The following is an 11235-nucleotide window of genomic DNA, read 5'->3' on the forward strand; positions in this document are numbered from 1 at the left end:
GAGCGGAGATCGGCCACCGGGCCCAAGGAGTTGCGCCCCCCCGGCCTCGAGCGGAGAGAGTCGGCGCCCAAAGGCTGGAAGCCCCGGAGGGTGCTGGAGAGCCTGAAGTTGCGCCGCGCCGAGATCAGCCGGGCGGCGGAGGTGGTGAACCGCGTCGTGGACCACCTGCAGCGGAGGCTGCAGTGCTGTCAGTGCGAGTTCCGAGGCACCTCGCTGCTGCGCGCCGGGAGTTACTATGAGCACGTGAAGGTGAGCACTGCTTCCCGTCCCTCCCCTCTGCCTCCCGGACTTTCTTCCTTGGTCCCTCACTACCCCTTAGACTTCTAAGTCAAACCAAGAAAAACCGGCTTGACTTTCATCGAGGCGATTCCTACGCTTAGAGAGCTGTAGGAGAGAGTAGAACTGCCGCTGTGCGTTTCCGAGGGATGCAAACCCTTCTGGGAGCCGAAAGCCTCACCTTTCTCCCGCAGAGAGCCTAGTGGGTTTGAACTGCCACCCTTCTTGTTAGCAGCCAATCCCAAATCCACTGTGCCACCAGGGCCCCTTTGGCCACCTGTGGCACCATTCTAATTAAATAGACCCACTTAATGGCTCACTTCATTCGTCTGTCCATCCAAGGATTATCCAACTAAGCACACTGATTGCCCGCCTCTTTCAAGACACAGCTACAAGGCAAATTCAAGTATATGGATTCATTCATGTAAGCAGATGTGTGTTGTTTCTCTATCTGCTCTCTGTGTACTTGGTGTTGATAAACTCCGACTTGGATAATTCAGCGTCATCTTCGAGGAATTCCATAAAAATTAATATATCTAAGAGCCATTTTATTTTAAATGAGGAGGGCATCTGTATTGCCTAGGAAAAATCCTCAAGCCAGTGAATTCGAGAATGGGCTGGACTTCCTTAACTGTCTCAGTCTGTCCCATTATTCACTTCTCCATATTGATGTCCTTGGAGAACTAAGAAAGGCATACAGCAGAACAATGTTTTCTCTTCCTTGAGGGATGCATACAAAACGTTTTTTCCAACGTGGATTCCAAGCTCTTCAAATTGGTAAGCCCACTACTCTGATTCATAGCAACCCTGTGTAGGTGTTGAAGACTGCGTGTTTACAGTATTACCTCCAAACGGTAAACATATTTTGCTGAATATATTCTCAGTTGCAACATAGTCATTGCCATCCAGTTGATGCTGACTACAGAGACCCTATCGGACAGGTGGAACTGCCCTTGTGGGTTTCTGAGACAGTAACTGTTCATGGGACTAGAAAGCCCTGCCGTTCTCTCGGCTCAGAGCCGACTGGTGGTTTCCAACCATGCATATTGCAGCCCAGTGTGTAACCACTATGCCACCAGCATTCCTAATTGCAACATATATCTTTAAATATTGTAAATAACTCAAGTATACATCAACAGAGTTGACAAATACATTTTTTAATCTTTTATTTTTATTTATTTTATTTTTTAATCATTTTATTGGGGCTTCATACAACTCTTATCACAATCCATACATCCATCCATTGTGTCAAGCACATTTGTACATTTGTTGCCATCATCATTCCCAAAACATTTGCTTTCTACTTGAACGCTTGATATCAGCTCGACAAATACATTTTTATGTGTTCTACTAATTCAGTGAAATACTACACAGACTAATAAAAGATCAGATTTCCAGTAAGCAAACAACAGCAATATAATCACTGCCATCCAGTCGATTCTAATTCATATTGACCTTATATGGGATTTCTGCTCCCTTATGGATATGAAAAGAAAACTTTATTAAAACCCTTTGTTGGAATGCTTTACACTTTCCACAAAACAGAAACTAAAATAACCTGTTACAATGAGTCACAAATACAGTCCTTGAGTTCTTTTGCCCAAACACTTGAGTACTATCTAAAACATGTCTTCTTTGTAGCAGCTGAGCCCTGCCAACACTGAGTTCATAACTCTGTTGTAACCTGTAGCTTCCCTGCTACTTCTCTGGCTCTCCTCTTCTGCTGAGTAAGCTTTGTTTCCTGGTAGTCATTAATATCGTGTGCCACTGCCATAGCTACTGCTACTGCTTGAACCATCATAACAATGTTGGTTTTGTGGTTTGGCGAAGTACTGACCTCCACCACTGTAACAGCCAGAGTTTCTGCCTCCAAAGTTTCCTCCCTTCATTGGTCCAAAATGGGAAGACTGACAGTTGTAATTGCCAAAATCATTGTAGCTTCCACCACCTTCAAAATTGCTTCCATCATTACCAAATCCATTATAACCACCCCCACTACTGTCATATCCACCACCACCACAGCTGCTATCAAAGCCACCAACCACGTCCACCAAAGTTCCCACCCCGACCAATGTTGTCATTCCCACCAAGAGTACCTCCTTCCCCACCACCAAAGTTTCTAGAACTGCTTCGACCTCTTTGGCTGGAAGAGGCACTGGCCATGTCTTGCTTCGACAGGCTTTCCTTACTTCACAGTGGTGGCCGTTCACAGGACGGAGCCATGGTCCTCAATAGTCACACAAGCAGAGCCTCTATCAGTCATGATTTCAAGCACTTCAATTTCCCATATTGCTCAAAATAATCTCGTAGGTGGTACTCTTCAGTGTTTCCTTTGATGCCAACAACAGAGATCTTTTTCAGCATTAAAGGGACACCTGCTCTTTGAAGTCCTCCCGGGAGACAACCTGATCGGTTCCCTAACTCTTCCCTTCCCCTTGTGTGGCCTTGCATTCATGGCTGTATCCACCCCCTCCACAGGGAGTCAGTGACAAACCCACAGGCCCTGGAGCGCTGGGTGTGTGGCTCTCTCATGACCACACGGTCCCTGAGCGTTCCCCGTTGTTCACAATGGCTCCACAGACTCACAAAGCTCAACCCTCCGATGAAGAGTTTCGGCAGCTGTGCGGGGCTCTTTAGGAGTCTCCGACTTAGACAGGATGGCATGGAGGGTGGGGTGGCGTGGGACCCCTCACAATGTTTCCTCTGCACCATTCACAGGCAGAAAAGGGGGCACATTTATAATTTTTTAAATGAAAAATGCAGATATAAAGTGTACATATTCTATGACTGTTTATATGACATCCTCAAACAGGCAAACGTAATTTATGGAATTAGAAGTCATAATACTGGCTACTCCTGGTGGGCGATTACTGACAGGGAGTCAGAATAAGAGGGCTTTCTGAGGGGCCAAGAGTGGGCATAGGACCATTTTGAACCCTAAAAAGCGCAGTGTTGTTTCCAGGGTTCCACTGTTTTTTTGTGTGAGTAGACGCCATATTCCTGTTCGCCTTTGGTTAGTCTACAGAGTCCTGGAGAATTTGACCTACATTCCTACTGCTTTTATGAACAAAGATGGAGTCTCTTACTCCATCTTTCTGACTTGTCATACTCAGTATGTGTTTTAACCTCAAGTACATCTCTGTTCAAACTACCGCATGTCATGTGTCTAGAAGACATGGATGACACTGTGCTGAAGAGTGTAATCCAAGAACTGTACTTGGAGTTTAGCACTCACGAATGATTAGGGGCACATTTTAAAAAGAAAAGTACCATCATACTTTAAGAAATTATTATTGTGAGATGAAAATGGAAATTAATTGACACATAAAAATGCTGTGCTTCCAAGACATCACACAGTGCATGGCTTGGGGCTCACGCTCGTTTGGGTGGCTTGCAGATTTAACGAGGTGGCTCTTGCTCACCTGGCCAGGAAGGGACTACACATTTTTTAAACCATTGTCATTTGAGGCTGACCTGCAATATCTTGTGGCATAAAAGAAAACATTACAAGGGGCTTTAGTTTTACTAAATATAAACTCTGAAAATAACTAGGAATAGGTTTTTATAAGCTTTCTTGATATAATTTAGAATCATCTTGATTATAGAAATGATTGCATTTATGGTTTTTAAAAAGATGAATATAGAAGGGAGGAAATAACATAGGGACTACTTGTGACTTCCTCCAGCGCCGGTAGGGAGAAGGAAACAAGTCCACACCAGCCCAAGGTCAGTTGCCACAGGCAGAGGTCAGATAGGTCTCTGTCCTCCATTCTTCTTTACCCGTTTCTGACGTTAGCCTTTTCTCCTAGAGAACTTGACTTCTCCGCTGGGTTTGCTCATCTGTCACAGGGCCCACACAGAACTCGCAGACAGTACTCATGATTATGGGAAGTTAGCAGGTTACCACAAACCAGAATCAGAAAATATTTAGGATACAGTCCTTGATCCCTGGCAGCATCTCTTCACAGCCAGTAGCCACGTCTCTCCTTGGTCTTCACTCCCTCAGTCATGTGATCCCTTGGCCTCTGCTTGCATGGACGCCTGCTGCCTTGCCTCCCACTCGCTGGTTCTCAGCATGGCTCCTCTCCCTCTGCTGCTGCTACAGGCAGGGGTCTCTTGGTGGTCACAGGAATCTCGTCCTGTTTTGACTTGGCTCTCATACCCAGAAGAATGACAAAACCGGCCAATCCCCTATTTGTGTGGTGCCACCTAGTCATTTGGTAGAAGGTACAGAGACAAGGATGGAAGAGCCATAGCAAAGCAACTTCACTTCACCATAAGAAGTTACAATAAATAGAAAGTGTTTTGGAAATGATGGCAACATAGGTACAAATATGCTTGATACAATTGATGTATGGAATGTTAGAGCTGTAAGAGCCCCCAATAAAATGATTTTTAAAAAACTCATTGAAAAAAAAGAAGTTACAATAAAATCAGTAATATCCTGTTCTTAGCTCCTCTAGTCCTTTTCCCAGTGGATGTAAATGGTAGGAATTTTGTTTTTCAAAGAAGACTTTTAAGTAGAAATTTCAAGAAAAACCATCAATCGCAGTAGCTTGGAAAATATCTACCAGCAAGATCTTAGTTCTGTTTTCACTATTTTGTAGATATCTGCGCCAAATGAATTTGATGTCATGTTCACACTGAACATTGAAAGAATCCAGCTAGAAGAATATTTCGATAGTTGTGCTTTTTACTTTGTGAAGCTCAAAAGAAACCCCAAGGGAAATCCTCTGAGCCAGTTTTTAGAAGGGGAAATATTATCTGCTTCTAAAATGCTGGCACAGTTTAGGAAAATCATTAAGGAAGAAATTAAAAACATTGAAGGTAAGATTTCTGACTTTTGATTTTTCCAGGGTTCATCAGACACATTAACTGCCACTGTCTAGCCCTTTCGTGGTCTTCCTCGGCATCCCTAAGCTGTTGTCCTCCTAACCCCTTGGAACCTGGCTTGTCTCGTGGTCTCTGTCTACTACATTTTCTCGGTCCTCTTCCCAAATGTGGATCAGCCCTGTTTCAGGCTGCAGTAGAACAGCCATTGAGTTGCTGCCTGAACCCCGGGTATACTAATTGAATGAAACAGATGGGCACCCCTCTTGAAGCTTGTGATGGACTAGAAGAAATGAAACGAAGTATAAGACAAGTGATACTGTTTCGAGTGAGGAGGCCAGGAGGGCAAGGCCTGAGGCAGAAAATAGCTTGGAAATGTCAAGAAACAGAAAGGTTCATGGGCAAGGGAAGGGTGGCCGGAGGTGACGTTGAAGAGGTGCCCAAGAGGCCACAACTCATAAGAATGTGAGATCGTCAGTAAGAGTTGTGTATTGGTAAGCCAAGGACAAGCTTCCGTCAAGAAGTGTTGATTTATTTTGTGTTTTTAAAAGGTGAAAAATGATGGTGGGAACCTCAGTGGCGTTGGCGTAGTGGTTACATGTTGGGCTGCTAATTGCAAGGTCAGCAGTTCGAAAGCACCAGCTACTTCTCGGGAGGGAGAAAGACGGGAGTTTCTACTCCCGCAAAGAGTTACAGTCTTGGAAACCCATAGGGCAGTTCTACTCTGCCCTATGGGGTCACCATGAGTCAGCATCAAGTCATTGGCAGTAAGTTTGGTTTTTTGTTGTTAGACGGGGAAGAATGAAGTTGCTGAGGATGGAGAGAAGCAGACAAGTCCAAGCTATACCGATGCTCATTGCTGGATTAAGTGTGGGGAGTGAGTGCGGGAAAGGATTGAATTAGATCTGACTCCCAGACAGGAAGGACTGAGAAAGAACATGATTTGGGATGTAATTAGGCGGTTGGCTTGGATCTGATGAAAGTTCCTGAGATGCAGCCCAGTGGCTGTCACATAGGCAGTTGGATATGGGTTTGGAGTTCAGAGAACATGTCGAGGCAGCAGGTAAACATTTGAAATTCTTCAATATACAGATGCCATAGTGAGTGGATGGGTTCATCTAGACAAAGAGGACAGGCTCACTTACTTATTGATGTAATAGATATATCCTGAACATCCAGTCCCAGGTGCTGTTGTAGATGTCTGGGTTACAGTAATGAGTACATAGGTTAATATTCTCAACCTTCTATAGTTTACAATCTTCCAAGTGGGGACATGTAATTAATACTAACCGGAAACCCTAATGGAGAGGGCCTGGATGTCCTCAGGGAGGAAGAACTCAGCGGGTCATCCCTGTCCCTGAGTTGAACATATAGAAGCTATCGCATCAGGGTCTGCTTTGTTCAACAACAGCAACAAAAACTCAAATGACATTAAAAACACTCGTGTGCTAGCATGTGGTAGCATGCTAGCATAGTAGTACTATGGGGGGGGGGTGATTCCAATGAAGTAAAAGGCATCAGGAGGGTTCTGGGGCTGGGGGTGAGGGGCAAATTGCAGTGTTAAATAGAGTGGCAAGATGGTCGCAGTCGAGATTAGACTGAAAAGGAACAAAAGGAGACCGTGAGTGTGTTGCAGGAGGGGCGGTCAGTGTTTAAAATGCTGCCAACTGCCAGAAAACCAGCGGCTTTGTTGGTAACTTACGGAGCAGTGACTGGAGCATCGGACTGCTGACCCAAAGGTCGGCTATTCTGAAATCTGAGATTGTTTGCTTCGGAAAGATGATATAGGCTCACAGGCAACAGTCATGATTATGGTCATGGGATTCTCTCTTCCTGATTCTGAGATAGCTCACTTATACACCCATCGGAGTGGCGGAACGGTTCATTTTTCTCTATAAAGCTTTCACACTCTATGTGCTTGGCTGCACCCTATCATTGGATGGGAATTATAAAGACATGGCCAGAAGAGCCATACCGAATAATGTTACTTCCCCACAATCCTTCAACAGTGGACATCGGAAGGAAGAAAGAAGCAATGGATAAAAGATGGACAGATGTGCTGATTTATGTAAGGTGAAAATGAGAGTATTGTCTAAGGTTTTCAACTTAGTGATTTATCTTCTCGTTCCCAATGGTGTCTCCCTAAAGTCTTATTCCTGTCTATAACTCCTGGCACGCTCTTAATTGCCAAAGCCAGTCTCTCTCAAGCTTCGGACTACCATAACCACCGGCCCTGCAGCCATCGCCACCAGATAGATGCTCTGTGAGCACCGAGATCTCAATGCATCTAAAACGAAGTTCATCCCAGCCCATTTTCCTTCCACTTGCTTCCTCGCGTTTAGAAAGTGGGCCTAGCTTCAACCTGCGATGACATCCCAGTCTTCTGCCTTCTTCCTTACCTCACACATGTAATCCATCTGCACATCTTGAGATGGGAACTGGTCAGTTGTTACCACTGCTGCTTCCTGTGTCTTATTCTCACAGCCTGGGTGCTACCCCAGACACCTCTGGCCTGGACGACTGCTCTGGCCTTCGCTCTGGCCTCCCCACTCATGCCTGCCCTCTTCTCCAGGTTTTGCTGTAGCCATCTGTGATTCCAAATAAAAATCCAATCACAGCATTCCTAATCCCCGCCATCTCCCAAGGCTCCTCGTTCTACATACCACACACAATCTTGATGCCTCCCTATATGAACTATCAATATACAGTCATCATAGAAATAACACTTTTTGCCTTGTGGAGTTAGGTTCCACTCTAGAACCACATTTCATCTGAATGTTTAGTGTTGTATCGATTTCCTGTTGCATGGTTTTCTTGAGAGTTCCGGAGAAAATTAGATCCATTCAACCTTTTGTTCCTTTCTGCGCATTTCGACAGATACAGCTATTGCTCTGCAGAGGAAAAAGAAAGGGAGCCCTGCCGTAACGCTTCTCATTAAAAGCCCTATGGAAATATCTGTGGATATAATCTTGGCCTTGGAGTCCAAGAGCAGCTGGCCTGCTAGCACCAAAAACGGTCTGCCCATCCAGAACTGGCTTGGAGTGAAAGTTAGACGGGACCTAAGACTACAGCCGTATTACCTCGTCCCCAAGCATGCAAAGGAAGGACACTGTTTTCAAGGTATTTTGAAGGTGCCAATTGAAGACACTAATTGAAGAGATATTGATGGGGAAATGTTAATGTTTTTACTAGGGCAGTAAAAGATTGCTAGACAAATAATGCTGATGCATTTCAGAAGCCACCAGGCTAAGTCGGCAGTAAGGTGGTAGTTTGTTGAAAATTGCAAACGGAATGAATGTAGTAATAATATCAAATATTAGATTGTAAAGTGTCTAGAAGCCCACATTAAAATTTTATCTCTTTTTCATAAAGAAAAGCAGCACTAGCCTTGGCGTCAGATGGTCCGGGATCGGAATCTGCAGTGTTGTTTTTGGCTGATTACTAAGCCTCCACAAACCTCTTTGCTCCCCTGTACAGTGCATTAAGGAGCCCTGGTGGCACAATGGTTACGTGCCTGGCTGCTCGCTGACAGGCTGGTGGTTTGAATCCACTCAATGACCCATAGAAAACCAGGCTTCACTATGGGAGAAAGAAAGATGTTTCGCAGATCTTTTATCCCAGGCAGTGGCTTTATTCTCTTAACAGTGCTGTTTGCAGAACAGAAGTTTACAAATTCAATAAAGTCTAACTTACCAGTATTTTCTTGAGTGGGATCATGCTTTTGCTGTATTTTCCATGGGATTTGGTTTGCATTTCTCTAATCATGAATGATGTTGAGTATTTTTCATGTGTTTAAGAGCCATCCAAAATTTTTTTTTTAACATTTTATTTAGGGGCTCATACAACTGTTATCCCAATCCATACACACATCAATTATGTAAAACGCATTTGTACATCGTTTCTCAAAACATTTTCTCTCCATTTAAACCCCCGACATTAGGTCCTCATTTTTCCCCTCCCTCCCCGCTCCCCCCTCCCGCATGAGCCCTTGATAGTTTATAAATGGGTATTTTGTCATATCTTGCCATGTCCGACGTCTCCCTTCATCCACTTTTTGGTTGTCTGCCCCCCAGGGAGGAGGTCACACACAGTTCCATGTAATCGGTTCCCTCTTTCCTACCCATTCTCCCTTTACCCTCCCTGTTTCGCCACTCACACTACTGGTCCTATAGGGCTCATCCGTCCTGGATTCCCTGTATTTTCAGTTCCTATGCCATCCATATTTTTTTGGCTGTTCTCTCCCCTCCCAACTATTAGAAACTGTTGATATACTAAAGATATCCACTTATTTTTCCTTCAAATCTTTTACTGTGAATTAAGTGGTCTCTATATATCAGTTCACTGTTTTTGCATTTAACAACTTATCAAAATCCTCAATAGCTTGCCCTGTTTTTGCCAACCCCCCATTTCTATCTTGTAGTGTGTTACCTTTGTCTTCACCCGAGTTAATACCCCAGCCTATTGCTTCCCTCTTAACCTTGGTAGCCATCAGTCTGTTTCTTTTGGTATGAAAACCTTTTCTCGATTTTTAAAAATAACAGGGAAATCATGCAATATTTCTTCTTTGTGCTTGACTAATTTCACCCAGCATAATGTCCTTCCAGTCCATCCGTGTCATGGGTATTTCACAGCTTTATAATTGTTCTTCAGCTTTGCCTCGTGTGCCATTGTGTTTATGGACCAGAGTGTAAATCCATTCTTCCATGATTGGGCACTTACATTGTTTCCATCTTCTGCTAGTGTGAACAGTACTGTGACGAACTGGATGTGCCTGTATCTGCTCATGCTTTGTTCCATGTTGCTTTAGGTTGCTTAAAACTCACTGCCATCTAGTCGACTTAGCAACTGTATAGGACAGAGTAGAACTTCCCTGTGAGTTTTCGAGACTGTAACGATTTTTGGGAGTAGAAAGCCCCATCTTTCTCCCGTGGAGCAGCTGGTGGTTTCAACCTGCTGACCTTTTAGGTCGCAGTTCACTGTGTAACCAGTACGCCACCAGGGCTCCTTTTAGGGTATACACTTCTAGGAAATAAAATTGTTATCTAACACTTAGTGTGTCTAAGATATATAATTCCTAATAATTAGACTTAATAGGAATGCAAGGAACTCTGATGGTGTGGTGGGTTGTGCATGAACTGACAACCACAAGGTCAGTGGTTCAAACCCACCCGGTGCTCCATGAGAAAAAAATGAGGCTGTCTGCTCTTGTAAAGATTTTAAAGTCTTGGAAACCCAAAGGAGCAGTTCTGTTGTGTCTTTTAGGGTCATTATGAGTTGAAATTACTTGATGGCAGTGAATATTAAGAATGCAGTTTTATTTCCTCTAGGAATTTGTATTAAGAATACTATTTATTCTTTCTAGTCTAATTATTAGGAATACAATTTTCTTAGAGGAAATTAAGTGAAAGGATAAATAACGTGTAATTACATATTAAAATAGGTGCCTTGAAGCAAACAGTGGGCTCAGATGAGAAAATGGTTGGCAGGGGGAAAGTAAGAGCTTAACATAACCATGGTAAAGTGGAGTACCATTTATATGCTGCTGCATTGTTTTATGATATTTTGTTTCTATAAATGATCTTTGTAAATTTTAGTATATAAAAAATAAACGGGGGGATGATCCTTTTATAAAATAAGAGTGATTTCATCTGTCCCCCAAGTTGTGCCAGGACTACTACCTCTTTTAAAGTTTAAGCACCCGATTCACTAGTTAGTTTCATACTAGGAATATATGATTGGTCTATAACTAGAAAAGAAATCAATATAATTGACCACATTAACAGGATGGAGGAGAAACCCAGCAAAGGATCATCTAAATAGAAGCAGAAAACACAGTTAACCATATTCAACATTCTTCACTCAGCATTTTAAAAAAACTCCTCTTAGCAATTTAACACTACTATGTGAAAACTTGATCCGAAAGAAATCTAGATTAAAAACAATGACAGCAAAACTAGAGCAACATCATAAGGTGATGAGTTAGTTAATTGTGCCAGCCTGGCCGATAATCACATGTGGGGCTAATTGAAAGGCAGAGGGATAAATGGGTGGTGAGCCTTGCCTTTCTAGTTCTCGGGTCTCTTGCTTTGTGATGGTTGCACCAGGGTGCAGCTGCCTTAGCAGTTCCCT

The 11235-nt window shown here is 43.5% G+C and overlaps 1 protein-coding gene across 1 annotated transcript in view; it reads left to right on the forward strand.

Annotated features, from left to right (window-relative positions):
• Positions 1 to 11235, forward strand: part of CGAS (cyclic GMP-AMP synthase) — an 18280-nt gene that overhangs the window by 2540 nt on the left and 4505 nt on the right. Inside the window, exons 2-4 of the mRNA XM_013003716.1 lie at positions 4 to 249; positions 4884 to 5103; positions 7984 to 8226. Coding sequence (XP_012859170.1) covers positions 4 to 249; positions 4884 to 5103; positions 7984 to 8226 — 709 coding nt within the window. The remainder of the gene's footprint in view (positions 1 to 3; positions 250 to 4883; positions 5104 to 7983; positions 8227 to 11235) is intronic.

Source organism: Echinops telfairi, unplaced genomic scaffold (genome assembly GCF_000313985.2).
Source record: "Echinops telfairi isolate 266 unplaced genomic scaffold, ASM31398v2 ScPeMD7_3533;HRSCAF=4204_0, whole genome shotgun sequence".
Classification (NCBI taxonomy): Eukaryota; Metazoa; Chordata; class Mammalia; order Afrosoricida; family Tenrecidae; genus Echinops; species Echinops telfairi.